Raw genomic sequence first — 19462 nt, forward strand, 5'->3', positions numbered from 1 at the left:
GGAGCTCCTATGTATAATGTCACTAGTGATCACTGTATTACCTGTACACTGACACTATATACAGAGCTCCTATGTATAATGTCACTAGTGATCACTGTATTACCTGTACACTGACACTATATACAGAGCTCCTATGTATAATGTCACTGGTAATCACTGTATTACCTGCACACTGACACTGTATACAGAGCTCCTGTGTGTAATGTCACCGGTGATCACTGTATTACCTATACATTATATACAGAGGTCCTGTGTACAATGTCACCAGTGATCACTGTATTACCTATACATTATATACAGAGCTCCTGTGTATAATGTCACTGGTGATCACTGTATTACTTATACATTATATACAGAGGTCCTGTGTACAATGTCACCAGTGATCACTGTATTACCTATACATTATATACAGAGCTCCTGTGTATAATGTCACTGGTGATCACTGTATTACCTATACATTATATACAGAGCTCCTGTGTGTAATGTCACCAGTGATCACTGTATTACCTATACATTATATACAGAGCTCCTGTGTATAATGTCACTGGTGATCACTGTATTACCTATACATTATATACAGAGCTCCTGTGTGTAATGTCACCAGTGATCACTGTATTACCTATACATTATATACAGAGCTCCTGTGTAAAATGTCACCGGTGATCACTGTATTACCTATACATTATATACAGAGCTCCTGTGTATAATGTCACCGGTGATCACTGTATTACCTGTACACAGACACTGCATACAGAGCTCGTGTGTATAATGTCACTGGTGATCACTGTATTACATGTACCCTGACACTATATACAGAGCTCCTATGTATAATGTCACTAGTGATCACTGTATTACCTGTACACTGACACTATATACAGAGCTCCTATGTATAATGTCACTGGTGATCACTGTATTACCTGTACACTGACACTATATACGGAGCTCCTATGTATAATGTCACTAGTGATCACTGTATTACCTGTACACTGACACTGTATACAGAGCTCCTGTGTATGATGTCACCGGTGATCACTGTATTACCTGTACACTGACACTATATACAGAGCTCCTGTGTATAATGTCACTAGTGATCACTGTATTACCTGTACACTGACACTATATACAGAGCTCCTATGTATAATGTCACTAGTGATCACTGTATTACCTGTACACTGACACTATATACAGAGCTCCTATGTATAATGTCACTAGTGATCACTGTATTACCTGTACACTGACACTATATACAGAGCTCCTATGTATAATGTCACTAGTGATCACTGTATTACCTGTACACTGACACTGTATACAGAGCTCCTGTGTATAATGTCACCGGTGATCACTGTATTACCTGTACACAGACACTGCATACAGAGCTCGTGTGTATAATGTCACTGGTGATCACTGTATTACATGTAGCCTGACACTATATACAGAGCTCCTATGTATAATGTCACTAGTGATCACTGTATTACCTGTACACTGACACTATATACAGAGCTCCTATGTATAATGTCACTAGTGATCACTGTATTACCTGTACACTGACACTATATACGGAGCTCCTATGTATAATGTCACTAGTGATCACTGTATTACCTGTACACTGACACTGTATACAGAGCTCCTGTGTATGATGTCACCGGTGATCACTGTATTACCTGTACACTGACACTATATACAGAGCTCCTGTGTATAATGTCACTAGTGATCACTGTATTACCTGTACACTGACACTATATACAGAGCTCCTATGTATAATGTCACTAGTGATCACTGTATTACCTGTACACTGACACTATATACAGAGCTCCTATGTATAATGTCACTAGTGATCACTGTATTACCTGTACACTGACACTATATACAGAGCTCCTATGTATAATGTCACTAGTGATCACTGTATTACCTGTACACTGACACTGTATACAGAGCTCCTGTGTATAATGTCACTAGTGATCACTGTATTACCTGTACACTGACACTATATACAGAGCTCCTGTGTATAATGTCACCGGTGATCACTGTATTACCTGTACACTGACACTGTATACAGAGCTCCTGTGTATGATGTCACCGGTGATCACTGTATTACCTGTACACTGACACTGTATACAGAGCTCCTGTGTATAATGTCACCGGTGATCACTGTATTACCTGTACATTATATACAGAGCTCCTGTGTATGATGTCACCGGTGATCACTGTATTACCTGTACACAGACACTAATTACAGATCTCCTGTGTATAATGGCACTGATGGTGATAGTATTGTGGGGTTTTTTTTTATTACTGATCAGTATTGTAGTATTCAGTCATTTGTGGTTATATGCGGTCTGGTCATGGTGTAGCGGTATTTGTTCCTTGTATTTTATATTATTCGATCACTGTGGTGGTAATATGTCATCTGGTCATAGTGCGGTGGTATTTGTTCCTTGTATGTAGTATTATAGGTCATTTTAAAAATTGAAAAATAAATAAAAATATACCTAAATTGTATTGCATATTTTAACAAATATTTAGTAGGTTACAGTACAGTAGGGCCCGGCCAAAAGTGTCTACCGTGTTATGGTGGCTGAAAAAATCTTTTGGCCAAAACAAAAGCTGCCGGCTATATGTGTGATCTGGTGATGGGAACTGTCAATGTGTGATAGGTGAGAAGTGGAAATTTTCCAAGAGAGAGCTGTGGGACTGTGGACAGTTCGTGGGGTGGAGCCTGGAGGCGGGGCTGGGGTGGAGCCTGGAGGCGGGGCTGGGGTGGAGCCTGGAGGCGGGGCTGGGGTGGAGCCTGGAGGCGGGGCTGGGGTGGAGCCTGGGCGGGGTCTCAAGGGGGCCCCGAAAATTTTGCCAGTATGGGGCCCCGAAATTTCTAGTGGCAGCCCTGGCTGAACCTCACACCATCACCATCCACCTCAGTGGGAAGCCCTGGGGACACACTTCACCTGTGGGAAGGTATACCACCCGGCTGCCATTCCATCACCCCAGCGGACCCCAAGCAGCGTCGTCACCCTGACCGAACACCGTGACATCCCCCTGTGAACCGCAGGACCCGGTACCGAGTACCCACTGCCCTATGGGGGCGCTCCAGTAACACCTGCAACAGAAGCCTCGTCACAATGTGTCAGTCTGGAGCTGACGAGAGTAATGTGCGGATGTAAATGTACCGAACCCTCAGCGCTGAGCGCAGGATCTGCGGTTCTTTCCACTCACACACTGCAAACAGAGCGAAGACTGACGCGGCTTTCTGCAGTGATGGACGTCATGTGACAGACGAGTGGCGGGAGACGGAGGGCGCAGGAGACCCTCAGGGAAGTCCGCAGCGCACGGCCTCGCTCGCCCATCCTCCTCTTTGTTCTGCGCGGCGGCTCTGCGTCTCCATGGTTACTATGAACACTGCTCATGTGGGCGGGGCCTGTTGTCACGTGCCCATCGCCCTCAGATCTTTCGATAACAAGAAGGCGGAGCTGCACAATGCGCACGCTCAATCGTTCACCGCTCAGGATGCCGGGAAATGTAGTCACCAACACCGATCACGTGACCAGCGTGTCTCTGGCAACTGAATGCGGCGATCTTCAGTCTCCATGGTGACAGGTTACACTGATCCTCCGCGGTCTGAGCTCCACAGCAGCATCATGAGCCGGACCCTGACCAGAGCCCCGCCGGGCCCCGGAGCGCGGTACCGGGCCAGCCGCAGCTACGACTTCCTATACGGTACCGAGACCGGCGGACAGCCGCCCCGAACTAAGCCAGGACACCGACCGAACTATACCGACCCCCGAACTATCCCGAGACCCTGATAGGTGACACCCGAACTATCCCGACACCCGAACTATCCCGACACCCGAACTATCCCGAGACCCCGAATTATCCCGAGCCCCCGAATTATCCCGAGCCCCCGAACTATCCCGAGACCCGAATTATCCCGAGACCCCGAATTATCCCGAGCCCCCGAATTATCCCGAGCCCCCGAATTATCCCGAGACCCCGAATTATCCCGAGACCCCGAATTATCCCGAGCCCCCGAATTATCCCGAGCCCCCGAATTATCCCGAGACCCCGAATTATCCCGAGACCCCGAATTATCCCGAGCCCCCGAATTATCCCGAGCCCCCGAATTATCCCGAGACCCCGAATTATCCCGAGCCCCCGAATTATCCCGAGCCCCCGAATTATCCCGAGCCCCCGAACTATCCCGAGACCCGAATTATCCCGAGACCCCGAATTATCCCGAGACCCGAATAATCCCGAGACCCGAATTATCCCGAGACCCCGAATTATCCCGAGACCCCGAATTATCCCGAGACCCCGAATTATCCCGAGACCCGAATTATCCCGAGACCCGAATTATCCCGAGACCCCGAATTATCCCGAGCCCCGAATTATCCCGAGCCCCCGAATTATCCCGAGCCCCCGAATTATCCCGAGCCCCCGAATTATCCCGAGACCCCGAATTATCCCGAGCCCCCGAATTATCCCGAGCCCCCGAATTATCCCGAGCCCCCGAACTATCCCGAGACCCGAATTATCCCGAGACCCCGAATTATCCCGAGACCCGAATTATCCCGAGACCCGAATTATCCCGAGACCCCGAATTATCCCGAGACCCCGAATTATCCCGAGACCCCGAATTATCCCGAGACCCGAATTATCCCGAGACCCGAATTATCCCGAGACCCCGAATTATCCCGAGCCCCGAATTATCCCGAGCCCCCGAATTATCCCGAGCCCCCGAATTATCCCGAGCCCCCGAATTATCCCGAGCCCCCGAATTATCCCGAGCCCCCGAATTATCCCGAGCCCCGAATCATCCCGAGACCCCGAATTATCCCGAGACCCGAATTATCCCGAGACCCGAATTATCCCGAGACCCCGAATCATCCCGAGACCCCGAATCATCCCGAGACCCGAATTATCCCGAGCCCCCGAATTATCCCGAGCCCCCGAATTATCCCGAGACCCGAATTATCCCGAGACCCCGAATCATCCCGAGACCCCGAATTATCCCGAGACCCCGAATTATCCCGAGCCCCCGAACTATCCCGACACCCGAATTATCCCGACACCCGAATTATCCCGAGACCCGAATTATCCCGAGACCTGAATTATCCCGAGCCCCCGAATTATCCCGAGCCCCCGAATTATCCCGAGACCCCGAATTATCCCGAGACCCCGAATTATCCCGAGACCCGAATTATCCCGAGACCCCGAATCATCCCGAGACCCCGAATCATCCCGAGACCCCGAATCATCCCGAGACCCGAATTATCCCGAGCCCCCGAATTATCCCGAGACCCCGAATTATCCCGAGCCCCCGAATTATCCCGAGCCCCCGAATTATCCCGAGCCCCCGAATTATCCCGAGACCCGAATTATCCCGAGACCTGAACTATCCCGAGCCCCCGAATTATCCCGAGCCCCCGAATTATCCCGAGCCCCCGAATTATCCCGAGCCCCCGAATTATCCCGAGACCCGAATTATCCCGAGACCTGAACTATCCCGAGACCCCGAATTATCCCGAGCCCCCGAATTATCCCGAGCCCCCGAATTATCCCGAGCCCCCGAATTATCCCGAGACCCGAATTATCCCGAGCCCCCGAATTATCCCGAGCCCCCGAATTATCCCGAGCCCCCGAATTATCCCGAGCCCCCGAATTATCCCGAGACCCGAATTATCCCGAGACCTGAACTATCCCGAGACCCCGAATTATCCCGAGCCCCCGAATTATCCCGAGCCCCCGAATTATCCCGAGCCCCCGAATTATCCCGAGACCCGAATTATCCCGAGCCCCCGAATTATCCCGAGCCCCCGAATTATCCCGAGACCCGAATTATCCCGAGACCTGAACTATCCCGAGACCCCGAATTATCCCGAGCCCCCGAATTATCCCGAGCCCCCGAATTATCCCGAGCCCCCGAATTATCCCGAGACCCGAATTATCCCGAGACCTGAACTATCCCGAGCCCCCGAATTATCCCGAGCCCCCGAATTATCCCGAGCCCCCGAATTATCCCGAGCCCCCGAATTATCCCGAGACCCGAATTATCCCGAGACCTGAACTATCCCGAGACCCCGAATTATCCCGAGCCCCCGAATTATCCCGAGCCCCCGAATTATCCCGAGCCCCCGAATTATCCCGAGACCCGAATTATCCCGAGCCCCCGAATTATCCCGAGCCCCCGAATTATCCCGAGCCCCCGAATTATCCCGAGCCCCCGAATTATCCCGAGACCCGAATTATCCCGAGACCTGAACTATCCCGAGACCCCGAATTATCCCGAGCCCCCGAATTATCCCGAGCCCCCGAATTATCCCGAGCCCCCGAATTATCCCGAGACCCGAATTATCCCGAGACCTGAACTATCCCGAGCCCCCGAATTATCCCGAGCCCCCGAATTATCCCGAGCCCCCGAATTATCCCGAGCCCCCGAATTATCCCGAGACCCGAATTATCCCGAGACCTGAACTATCCCGAGACCCCGAATTATCCCGAGACCCCGAATTATCCCGAGACCCCGAATTATCCCGAGACCCCGAATTATCCCGAGACCCCGAATTATCCCGAGACCCCGAATTATCCCGAGACCCCGAATTATCCCGAGACCTGAACTATACCGAGACCCTGATAGGTGACACTCGAGCCCCCGAATTATCCCGAGCCCCCGAATTATCCCGAGCCCCCGAATTATCCCGAGACCCCGAATTATCCCGAGCCCCCGAACTATCCCGAGACCCCGAATTATCCCGAGACCCCGAATTATCCCGAGACCCGAACTATCCCGAGACCCCGAATTATCCCGAGACCCGAACTATCCCGAGACCCCGAATTATCCCGAGACCCCGAATTATCCCGAGACTCGAATTATCCCGAGCCCCCGAATTATCCCGAGACCCCGAATTATCCCGAGACCCGAATTATCCCGAGCCCCCGAATTATCCCGAGCCCCCGAATTATCCCGAGCCCTCGAATTATCCCGAGCCCCCGAATTATCCCGAGCCCCGAATTATCCCGAGACCTGAACTATCCCGAGCCCCCGAATTATCCCGAGCCCCCGAATTATCCCGAGCCCCCGAATTATCCCGAGCCCCCGAATTATCCCGAGACCCGAATTATCCCGAGACCTGAACTATCCCGAGCCCCCGAATTATCCCGAGCCCCCGAATTATCCCGAGCCCCCGAATTATCCCGAGCCCCCGAATTATCCCGAGACCCGAATTATCCCGAGACCTGAACTATCCCGAGACCCCGAATTATCCCGAGACCCCGAATTATCCCGAGACCCCGAATTATCCCGAGACCCCGAATTATCCCGAGACCCCGAATTATCCCGAGACCCCGAATTATCCCGAGACCTGAACTATACCGAGACCCTGATAGGTGACACTCGAGCCCCCGAATTATCCCGAGCCCCCGAATTATCCCGAGCCCCCGAATTATCCCGAGACCCCGAATTATCCCGAGCCCCCGAACTATCCCGAGACCCCGAATTATCCCGAGACCCCGAATTGACCCGAGACCCGAACTATCCCGAGACCCCGAATTATCCCGAGACCCGAACTATCCCGAGACCCCGAATTATCCCGAGACCCCGAATTATCCCGAGACTCGAATTATCCCGAGCCCCCGAATTATCCCGAGACCCCGAATTATCCCGAGCCCCCGAATTATCCCGAGACCCGAACTATCCCGAGACCCCGAATTATCCCGAGACCCGAACTATCCCGAGACCCCGAATTATCCCGAGACCCCGAATTATCCCGAGACCCGAACTATCCCGAGACCCCGAACTATACCGACCCCCGAACTATACGAGACCCGAACTATACCGACCCCCGAACTATACCGACCCCCGAATTATACCGACCCCCGAACTATACCGACCCCCGAATTATCCCGAGCCCCCGAATTATCCCGAGACCCGAACTATCCCGAGACCCCGAACTATACCGACCCCCGAACTATACGAGACCCGAACTATACCGACCCCCGAATTATCCCGAGCCCCCGAATTATCCCGAGCCCCCGAATTATCCCGAGCCCCCGAATTATCCCGAGCCCCCGAATTATCCCGAGCCCCCGAATTATCCCGAGCCCCCGAATTATCCCGAGCCCCCGAATCATCCCGAGACCCCGAATCATCCCGAGACCCCGAATTATCCCGAGACTCGAACTATCCCGAGACCCCGAATTATCCCGAGACCCCGAATTATACCGACCCCCGAACTATACCGACCCCCGAACTATACGAGACCCGAATTATCCCGAGCCCCCGAATCATCCCGAGACCCCGAATTATCCCGAGACCCCGAATTATCCCGAGACCCGAATTATCCCGAGACCCCGAATCATCCCGAGACCCCGAATCATCCCGAGCCCCCGAATTATCCCGAGCCCCCGAATTATCCCGAGCCCCCGAATTATCCCGACACCCGAATCATCCCGAGACCCCGAATCATCCCGAGACCCCGAATCATCCCGAGACCCCGAACTATCCCGAGACCCGAATTATCCCGAGACCCCGAACTATCCCGAGACCCGAATTATCCCGAGCCCCCGAATTATCCCGAGACTCGAACTATCCCGAGCCCCCGAATTATCCCGAGCCCCCGAATTATCCCGAGCCCCCGAATTATCCCGAGACCCGAATTATCCCGAGACCCGAATTATCCCGAGACCCCGAATTATCCCGAGACCCGAATTATCCCGAGCCCCCGAATTATCCCGAGACCCGAATTATCCCGAGACCCGAATTATCCCGAGACCCCGAATTATCCCGAGACCTGAACTATCCCGAGCCCCTGATAGGTGACACTCGAGACCCCGAATTATCCCGAGCCCCCGAATTATCCCGAGCCCCCGAATTATCCCGAGACCCCGAATTATCCCGAGACCCCGAATTATCCCGAGACCCCGAATCATCCCAAGACCCCGAATTATCCCGAGACCTGAACTATCCCGAGCCCCCGAATTATCCTGAGACCCCGAATTATCCCGAGACCCGAATTATCCCGAGCCCCCGAATTATCCCGAGCCCCCGAATTATCCCGAGCCCCCGAATTATCCCGAGCCCCCGAATTATCCCGAGACCCGAATTATCCCGAGACCCGAACTATACCGAGCCCCCGAATTATCCCGAGCCCCCGAATTATCCCGAGCCCCCGAATTATCCCGAGCCCCCGAATTATCCCGAGCCCCCGAATTATCCCGAGACCCCGAATTATCCCGAGCCCCGAATTATCCCGAGCCCCCGAATTATCCCGAGCCCCCGAATTATCCCGAGCCCCCGAATTATCCCGAGCCCCCGAATTATCCCGAGCCCCCGAATTATCCCGAGACCCCGAATTATCCCGAGACCCCGAATTATCCCGAGACCCCGAATCATCCCGAGACCCCGAATTATCCCGAGACCTGAACTATCCCGAGCCCCCGAATTATCCCGAGACCCCGAATTATCCCGAGACCCGAATTATCCCGAGCCCCCGAATTATCCCGAGCCCCCGAATTATCCCGAGCCCCCGAATTATCCCGAGCCCCCGAATTATCCCGAGACCCGAATTATCCCGAGACCCGAACTATACCGAGCCCCCGAATTATCCCGAGCCCCCGAATTATCCCGAGACCCCGAATTATCCCGAGACCCCGAATTATCCCGAGACCCCGAATTATCCCGAGCCCCCGAACTATCCCGAGCCCCCGAATTATCCCGAGCCCCCGAATTATCCCGAGCCCCCGAATTATCCCGAGCCCCCGAATTATCCCGAGACCCCGAATTATCCCGAGACCCCGAATTATCCCGAGACCCCGAATTATCCCGAGACCCCGAATTATCCCGAGACCCCGAATTATCCCGAGACCCGAATCATCCCGAGACCCCGAATTATCCCGAGACCCCGAATTATCCCGAGACCCCGAATTATCCCGAGACCCCGAATTATCCCGAGCCCCCGAATCATCCCGAGCCCCCGAATCATCCCGAGCCCCCGAACTATCCCGAGCCCCCGAATTATCCCGAGCCCCCGAATTATCCCGAGCCCCCGAATTATCCCGAGACCTGAACTATACCGAGACCCTGATAGGTGACACTCGAGACCCCGAATTATCCAGAGACCCGAACTATCCCGAGACCCCGAATTATCCCGAGACCCCGAATGATCCCGAGACCCCGAATTATCCCGAGACCCCGAATTATCCCGAGACCCCGAATTATCCCGAGACCCGAATTATCCCGAGACCCGAATTATCCCGAGACCTGAACTATACCGAGACCCTGATAGGTGACACTCGAGCCCCCGAATTATCCCAAGACCCGAATTATCCCGACACCCGAATCATCCCGAGACCCCGAATTATCCCGAGACCCCGAATTATCCCGAGACCCTGAATTATCCCGAGCCCCCGAATTATCCCGAGCCCCCGAACTATCCCGAGACCCCGAATTATCCCGAGACCCTGAACTATCCCGAGACCCCGAACTATCCCGAGACCCCGAATTATCCCGAGACCCCGAATTATCCCGAGACCCCGAATTATCCCGAGACCCCGAATCATCCCGAGCCCCCGAATTATCCCGAGTCCCCGAATTATCCCGAGACCCCGAATTATCCCGAGCCCCCGAATTATCCCGAGACCCCGAATTATCCCGAGACCCCGAATTATTCCGAGACCCCGAATCATCCCGAGCCCCCGAATTATCCCGAGCCCCCGAATTATCCCGAGCCCCCGAATTATCCCGAGCCCCCGAATTATCCCGAGACCCCGAATCATCCCGTGACCCCGAATCATCCCGAGCCCCCGAATTATCCCGAGACCCCGAATTATCCCGAGCCCCCGAATCATCCCGAGACCCCGAATTATCCCGAGCCCCGAATTATCCCGAGACCCCGAATTATCCCGAGCCCCCGAATTATCCCGAGCCCCCGAATTATCCCGAGCCCCCGAATTATCCCGAGCCCCCGAATTATCCCGAGACCCGAATTATCCCGAGACCCCGAATCATCCCGAGCCCCCGAATCATCCCGAGCCCCCGAACTATCCCGAGCCCCCGAATTATCCCGAGCCCCCGAATTATCCCGAGCCCCCGAATTATCCCGAGCCCCCGAATTATCCCGAGACCCGAATTATCCCGAGACCCCGAATCATCCCGAGCCCCCGAATTATCCCGAGCCCCCGAATTATCCCGAGCCCCCGAATTATCCCGAGCCCCCGAATTATCCCGAGACCCCGAATCATCCCGTGACCCCGAATCATCCCGAGCCCCCGAATCATCCCGAGCCCCCGAATTATCCCGAGCCCCCGAATTATCCCGAGCCCCCGAATTATCCCGAGCCCCCGAATTATCCCGAGCCCCCGAATTATCCCGAGACCCCGAATTATCCCGAGACCCCGAACTATCCCGAGACCCCGAATTATCCCGAGACCCCGAATTATCCCGAGACCCCGAATTATCCCGAGACCCCGAATTATCCCATCACTCCGCTATGTTCCGGCTGTTGCTCTTTCTTGTGTCACTCCGTTACATTCCAGTTGTTGCTCCTTCATGTGTCACTCTGCTACATTCCGGCTGTTGCTCTTTCTTGTGTCACTCTGCTACATTCCGGCTGTTGCTCTTTCTTGTGTCACTCTGCTACATTCCGGCTGTTGCTCTTTCTTGTGTCACTCTGTTACGTTCCGGCTGTTACTCCTTCATGTGTCACTCTGCTACATTCCGGCTGTTGCTCTTTCTTGTGTCACTCTGCTACATTCCGGCTGTTGCTCTTTCTTGTGTCACTCCGTTACGTTCCGGCTGTTGCTCTTTCTTGTGTCACTCCGTTATGTTCCTGGCTGTTGCTCCTTCATCTGTCACTCTGTTACTTTCTGGCTGTTGCTCCTTCATGTGTCACTCTGTTACGTTCCGGCTGTTGTTCTTTCATGTGTCACTCTGCTACGTTTCGGCCTTCCTCCTTCCCCTCCTTCATCCTTCTTTGTCCTCCGTCCATTTCCTCCTCAGTTCTCTTCCGTCCTCCTCTGTCCTTCCCCTAATTCTCCATCTACCTCCTCTTTCCTTCCTTTTCTCCTCCATCCTCCTCCTCTGTCTTCTTCTTCCATCCTCCTCTTCTGCCTCCTCCTCAGTCCTCCTTCGATTCTGCCCCATCCTACATCCCCCTCCAATTATCCCGAGCCCCCGAATTATCCCGAGCCCCCGAATTATCCCGAGCCCCCGAATTATCCCGAGACCCCGAATTATCCCGAGACCCCGAATTATCCCGAGACCCGAATTATCCCGAGACCCGAATTATCCCGAGACCTGAACTATACCGAGACCCTGATAGGTGATACTCGAGCCCCCGAATTATCCCAAGACCCGAATTATCCCGACACCCGAATCATCCCGAGACCCCGAATTATCCCGAGACCCCGAATTATCCCGAGACCCTGAATTATCCCGAGCCCCCGAATTATCCCGAGCCCCCGAACTATCCCGAGACCCCGAATTATCCCGAGACCCTGAACTATCCCGAGACCCCGAACTATCCCGAGACCCCGAATTATCCCGAGACCCCGAATTATCCCGAGACCCCGAATTATCCCGAGACCCCGAATCATCCCGAGCCCCCGAATTATCCCGAGTCCCCGAATTATCCCGAGCCCCCGAATTATCCCGAGCCCCCGAATTATCCCGAGCCCCCGAATTATCCCGAGACCCCGAATTATCCCGAGACCCCGAATTATCCCGAGACCCCGAATTATCCCGAGACCCCGAACTATCCCGAGACCCCGAATTATCCCGAGACCCCGAATTATCCCGAGACCCCGAATTATCCCATCACTCCGCTATGTTCCGGCTGTTGCTCTTTCTTGTGTCACTCCGTTACATTCCAGTTGTTGCTCCTTCATGTGTCACTCTGCTACATTCCGGCTGTTGCTCTTTCTTGTGTCACTCTGCTACATTCCGGCTGTTGCTCTTTCTTGTGTCACTCTGCTACATTCCGGCTGTTGCTCTTTCTTGTGTCACTCCGTTACGTTCCGGCTGTTACTCCTTCATGTGTCACTCTGTTACGTTCCGGCTGTTACTCCTTCATGTGTCACTCTGCTACATTCCGGCTGTTGCTCTTTCTTGTGTCACTCTGCTACATTCCGGCTGTTGCTCTTTCTTGTGTCACTCCGTTACGTTCCGGCTGTTGCTCTTTCTTGTGTCACTCCGTTATGTTCCTGGCTGTTGCTCCTTCATCTGTCACTCTGTTACTTTCTGGCTGTTGCTCCTTCATGTGTCACTCTGTTACGTTCCGGCTGTTGTTCTTTCATGTGTCACTCTGCTACGTTCCGGCCTTCCTCCTTCCCCTCCTTCATCCTTCTTTGTCCTCCGTCCATTTCCTCCTCAGTTCTCTTCCGTCCTCCTCTGTCCTTCCCCTAATTCTCCATCTACCTCCTCTTTCCTTCCTTTTCTCCTCCATCCTCCTCCTCTGTCTTCTTCTTCCATCCTCCTCTTCTGCCTCCTCCTCAGTCCTCCTTCGATTCTGCCCCATCCTACATCCCCCTCCATCTAGCACCTCCTCTTAGTCCTCCTTCTCCTTCCTCTCATCCTCCTCCATCCTTCTTTTTTGCTCCATCCATCTCCTCTGTCCTCCGTCCTCCATTCTTCCCCTCCTCCTCTGTCCTCCATCCATTTTTGTCCTCCCTCAAATCCTCCTCCTCCTCTTTCCTCCCCCTCCTCCATCCTACTCTACTGTCCTCCATCCACCTCCTTTTTCCCCCTCCTCCTCCATCCTCCTTGTTCGCCCCTCCATCCTTCTTCTCCTCCATCTAGCCCCTCCTCATACTACTCTTCCTACTTCCCCTCCTACTCCATCCTTTTTTCCTCCATCCATCTCCTCTGTCCTCCTCCTCTGTCCTCTATCCACCTCTTTGTCCTCCTCTTTCCTCCCCCTCCTTTGTCCTCCTTCATCCTCCTCCATTCTCCTCGATCCTCCTCTGTCCTCCTCGTTCGCCCCTCCATCCTATGTCCTCCTCCATCCTCCTCCTCTTTCTTCCCCCTCTTCTGTCTTCCTCCTCCATCCTCCTCCATGTTCGCCCCCTCCATCCTGCATCCTCCTACTACATCCTCCTCTGTCCTCCTCCTACATCCTCCACCTCTGTCCTCCTCCGCCCTCCTCCACTGTGGTCCTCCTCCATCCTCCTCCATGTTCGCCCCCTTTATCCTGCATCCTCCTACTACATCCTCCACTCTCCTCCTCCATCCTCCTCTGTCCTCCTCCCACATCCTCCTCCTCTGTCCTCCTCCTCTGTGGTCCTCCTCCATCCTCCTCTGTCCTACTCCATGTTCGCTTTCCCCCACCCCCCCCATTATACGTCCTCCTTCTTCTGACTAGGCTTTCTCTTCACTGTCCTCTTCCTACATCCTCCTCCTCTTTCCTCCCCCTCTTCTGTCTTCCTTCCTCCATCCTCCTCCTCTGTGGTCCTCCTTTGTCGTCCTCTGTCCTCCTCCATCCTCCTTCTCCTCCATCCTCCTCCATCCTGCTCGTTCACCCCGTCTGTCCTGCGTCCTTCTTTTTCTGACTAGTGCTTTCTTTTCATCATCCTCCTCTATATTCCTCCTCCTCTGTCCTCCTCCATCCTCCTCTTTCACCTCGTCCATCCTTCTCCTCTGTCCTCATCCTCCTCTGTCGTCCTCCTCGTTCACCCCTTCCATCCTCCGTCCTCCTCCTTCTGACTTTCTCTTCTCCGTCCTCCTCCTGGTGTGGTGACACTTGTTGCTTTCCTCCTCCATCCTCTTCGTTCACCTCCTCCATCCTGCGTCCTCCTCCTTCTGACTTTCTCTTCACCGTCCTCCTCCTTCTGACTTTCTCTTCTCCGTCCTCCTCCTGGTGTGGTGACACTTGTTGCTTTCCTCCTCCATCCTCCTCGTTCGTCCTCCTCCTTCTGACTTTCTCTTCTCCGTCCTCCTCCTGGTGTGGTGACACTTGTTGCTTTGCTCCTCCATCCTCCTCGTTCGTCCTCCTCCTTCTGACTTTCTCTTCTCCGTCCTCCTCCTTCTGACTTTCTCTTCTCCGTCCTCCTCCTGGTGTGGTAACCCTTGTTGCTTTCCTCCTCCAGATCCCGTGCACACGTTGTCCAGTGAGAAGGACCATGCTCAGGCCGCGCTCCGAGCGCACGTGTCACACGACCGGATGGTGCGTACAGCGGGGGTCCGCCCCTGACCGATCTGACGGTGGTGGGCAAGGTCCGGGCGTGCCGCCGCCGTCACCCAGTGCTGGGAGCAGACGACGCTCGGATGTCGCCCGCGGAGATGACGATGATGGGTCTCATTCGCAGGGGTCTCCTTCAGTTTTGGGGCAGGACCTTTCATTCCTTACTGACTTGTCTTTATAGCGTCAGAGTTTTTTTGTCTTTTCTGAATTATCATGTTTTTGCGCGTTGATGTAATAACACTGTATCCCCTAAATATCCTCTTCTGCCATTCGGGGGTTTATTTTCTGTTGTTCCCCCTTTGGTGTGAGTGACAGGAGACGAGAACCTCTGGTGTCACACGTACGTCGCGCCAGGTGTATAGTCGCGCCTGTGGCCGTTCTCACAGCCGGGACGGCGTTCCTTCTCTGGGGTCTTGTTTTTAGCTCCAGTAATGTTTTACACCTCCACCACTGCCAAAGAGACGAAATCCAGCTGTGGTAGGAGAGCGATGGACGGGGGACGACGTGCTCTCCTGCACCCACACCTCCTACACTGCAATGCTGCACATGTCCAGAAGACAGGGTGGATAAAAATCAATGTTTTTTTTTTAAAAAAAATAAAAAAAATCGGATTTTTTTGATTTAAATCGGATTTTTTTCAATAAACTGCTTTTTGAGGAAAATATTTTACCATCCAAAGGTTCTTCCATCATGAGATAAAGCTGAGTTGTTTAACTCAGTAGAATAAAGGCTGTATATGTGTAACATTCACAATGCCATGCTCTTCCAGAGGTTTCTGTAGGATTTGTGGGCAGTTTCTCTCCTATATTATCACAGACGCTCGCTTTACTTACGCAGTTCTCAAAACTGAATTTGACTCCGCAGAGGTCCCAGCCTCTTCTTCACGGCAAAAATGTTACAACATGAACAGAGTTGAGAAAAAGACCTTAATCCTATTGTTCTACAAACCTATGAATACAGAATCAACCCCTTCAGTGCCAAGTCCAAGAAGTTAGACAATATGTTTCTGATTGTTTGGAGTGGAATAGATCTGCACAACACAAGAAGAATGTGAATCTAAGTGTGAGGAGGAGGAAGGGCAAGCAGACAAGAAAATGAAAGTGAAACTTTGAGCACAATACTGCAGCATAGCCACAGACAGACAAGTCTGGATCTGTTTGTGTGTACGATCTGAGGTTTATTACATTCTTTCCTTATAATGGCAGCAGGCCGTAAAAGAGACCCAGTTTGGGAATATTTTAATGAAGCTCCTTTGTCTATCGGTAAGGCAGGCATGCGTGCAAAATGCAAACGTTGCAACAAAGAGATGCAAGGCCTGGTGGCGCGAATGAGGCAACATCATGGGAAGTGCGGTGATGAAGATGACAATTTTTGCCGTGAAGAAGAGGCTGGGACCTCTGCGGAGTCAAATTCAGTTAGGTAGAAACTTTGATTTAAATCACTGATTTAAATCAAGCCTTACTGACTAGTGATTTAAATCGTGATTTAAATCGTGATTTAAATCAGTTAGATTTAAATCAAATCCACCCTGCCAGCAGATGGCGCTAAGCGGATAAGAGGGGTCTTCTGACTGCAGATTGCAGGACCCAGCGCCTCCTGCAGGAGACATGTGGTATTGTATGTCAGTCTTTCAGATGAACGATTTTTTTTTTTATTGTGGCTCAGAAAGGGGGGTCCTGAATGTGCCGTGTCCCCTATAACAGTGCAAGGATCCTCACAGTTTGTCAGGCAGCCGGGAAGGCAGTGGCGGTCTTACCAGGAGGCTTCTGGCACCTTAGATACTGGTGGGCGTCTGGGCGGATCTCCACCCTCTTCGCTCAGGACTCCTCGCCCCTTTCTCTCCGCCCTCCTCTCCCCTTCCTCTCCGCCCTTCTCGCCCTTTTCCGCTCTCCTCACCCATTTTCTCCACTCACCTCGGCCTTCTCTCTCCACCTTTCTCGGCCCTTGCTCATCGCCATCCTCGGCCCAATCAGCCCTCCTCACCCCTTCCTCTCTGCCCTCCTTGCCCCTTTCTCTCCGCCCTCATCGCCCCTTTCTCTCTGCCCTCCTCGCCCTTTCTCTCCGCCCTCCTTGCCCTTTTTCTCCGCTCTCCTTGCCCCTTTCTCTCCGCTCTCTTTGCCCCTTCCTCTCCGCTCTTCTCGCCCTTTCCTCTCCCCCCTCCTCGCCCCTTTTTCTCTGCCCTCCTTGCCCCTTTCTCTCCGCCCTCCTTGCCCCTTTCTCTCCGCCCTCTTCGCCCCTTCCTCTCCGCTCTTCTTGCCCTTTCCTCTCCACCCTCCTCGCCCCTTTCTCTCTGCCCTCCCCTTTCTCTTCCCTACTCTCCCCTTCCTCTCCGCCCTCCTCGGCCCTTTTTCTCCACCCTCCTTGCCCCTTTCTCTCCTCCCTCTTTGCCCCTTTCTCTCCGCCCTCCTCGCCCCTTCCTCTCCGCCCTCCTCGGCCCTTCCTCTCCGCCCTCCTTGCCTCTTTCTCTCTGCCCTCCTCGCCCCTTTCTCTCTGCCCTCCTCGCCCTTTCCTCTCTGCCCTCCTCGCCCCTTTCTCTCTGCCCTCCTCGCCCCTTCCTCTCCGCCCTCCTTGCCCCTTTCTCTCTGCCCTTCTCGCCCCTTTCATTCCCCCCACTTGCCCCTTCCTCTCTACCCTCCTCACCCCTTTCTCTCCGCCCTCCTCGCCCCTTTCTCTCCACACTTCTCGCCCCTTTCCGCTCTCCTCACACCCATTCTCCACTCACCTCGGCCCTCTCTCCACCTTTCTCGGCTCTTGCTCATCGATATCCTCGGCCCTCTCAGCCCTCCTCACCCCTTCCTCTCTGCCCTCCTCGCCTCTTTCTCTCCGCCCTCCTTGCCCCTTTCTCTCCACCCTCCTCGCCCCTTCCTCTCCTCCCTACTTGCCCCTTCCTCTCTACCCTCCTCGCCCCTTTCTCTCCGCCCTCCTCGCCTCCTTCCTCTCCGCCCTACTTGTCCCTTTCTCTCGGCCCTCCTCGCCCCTTTCTCTTGGCCCTCCTCGCCCCTTTCTCTTGGCCCTCTTCGCCCCTTTCTCTCCGCCCTCCTCGCCCCTTTTTCGCTCCCCCCCTCCTTGCCCCTTTCTCTCCGCCCTCTTCACCCCTTCTCCGCTCATCTCACCCTTTCCTCTCCCCACTCCTCCCCTTCTCTCTGCCCTCCTTGCCCCTTTCTGTCTGCCCTCCTTGCCCCTTTCTCTCCACCCTCCTTGCCCTTTTCTCTCCGCTCTTCTTGCCCCTTCCTCCTCGCCCCTTTCTCTCTGCCCTCCCCTTTCTCTCTGCCCTCCCCTTTCTCTCTGCCCTCCCCTTTCTCTCTGCCCTCCCCTTTCTCTCTGCCCTCCCCTTTCTCTTCCCTACTCGCCCCTTCCTCTCCGCCCTACTCGCCCCTTTTTCTCCACCCTCTTTGCCCCTTCCTCTCCGCCCTACTTGTCCCTTTTTCTACACCCTCTTTGCCCCTTCCTCTCCGCCCTCTTTGCCCCTTCCTCTCCGCCCTCTTTGCCCCTTCCTCTCCGCCCTCCTCGCCCCTTCCTCTCCGCCCTCCTCGCCCCTTTCTCTCTGCCCTCCTCACCTTTTCCTCTCCGCCCTCCTCGCCCCTTTCTCTCTGCCCTTCTCACCCCTTTCTCTCCGCCCTCCTCGCCCCTTTCTCTCCGCCCTCCTCGCCCCTTTCTCTCCGCCCTCCTCGCCCCTTCCTCTCCGCCCTCTTTGCCCCTTCCTCTCCACCCTCTTTGCCCCTTCCTCTCCGCCCTCCTCGGCCCTTTCTCTCCGCCCTCCTCGCCCCTTTCTCTCCGCCCTCCTCGCCCCTTCCTCTCCGCCCTCTTTGCCCCCTTCCTCTCCACCCTCTTTGCCCCTTCCTCTCCACCCTCTTTGCCCCTTCCTCTCTGCCCTCTTTGCCCCTTCCTCTCTGCCCTCTTTGCCCCTTCCTCTCCGCCCTCCTCGCCCCTTTCTCTCTGCCCTCCTCGCCTTTTCCTCTCTGCCCTCCTCGCCCCTTTCTCTCTGCCCTCCTCGCCCCTTTCTCTCTGCCCTTCTCACCCCTTTCTCTCCGCCCTACTTGCCCCTTCCTCTCTACCCTCCTCGCCCCTTTCTCTCCGCACTCCTCGCACCTTGCTCTCCGCCCTCCTCGTCCCCTTCCTCTCCGCCCTTCTCGCCCCTTTCAACTCTCCTCACCCCTTTTCTCCACTCACCTCGGCCTTCTCTCCACCTTTCTCGGCCCTTGCTCATCGCCATCCTCGGCCCTCTCAGCCCTCCTCACCCCTTTCTCTCTGCCCTCCTCACCCCTTTCTCTCTGCCCTCCTTGCCCCTTTCTCTCCGC

The 19462-nt window shown here is 54.3% G+C and overlaps 1 protein-coding gene across 2 annotated transcripts in view; it reads left to right on the plus strand.

Annotated features, from left to right (window-relative positions):
• The first annotated feature begins 2784 nt into the window (after positions 1-2784).
• The window catches only part of CFAP91 (cilia and flagella associated protein 91), a 36940-nt gene continuing 20262 nt past the window's right edge, over positions 2785-19462 (plus strand). Inside the window, exons 1-2 of one of the 2 annotated variants that reach the window (XM_069760463.1) lie at positions 2785-3711; positions 15070-15146. In XM_069760463.1, coding sequence (XP_069616564.1) covers positions 3561-3711; positions 15070-15146 — 228 coding nt within the window. In that variant the 5' untranslated portion in view covers positions 2785-3560. The remainder of the gene's footprint in view (positions 3712-15069; positions 15147-19462) is intronic. The other variant, XM_069760464.1, reaches the window with a different exon arrangement.

Source organism: Ranitomeya imitator, chromosome 3 (genome assembly GCF_032444005.1).
Source record: "Ranitomeya imitator isolate aRanImi1 chromosome 3, aRanImi1.pri, whole genome shotgun sequence".
NCBI classification, from domain to species: Eukaryota; Metazoa; Chordata; class Amphibia; order Anura; family Dendrobatidae; genus Ranitomeya; species Ranitomeya imitator.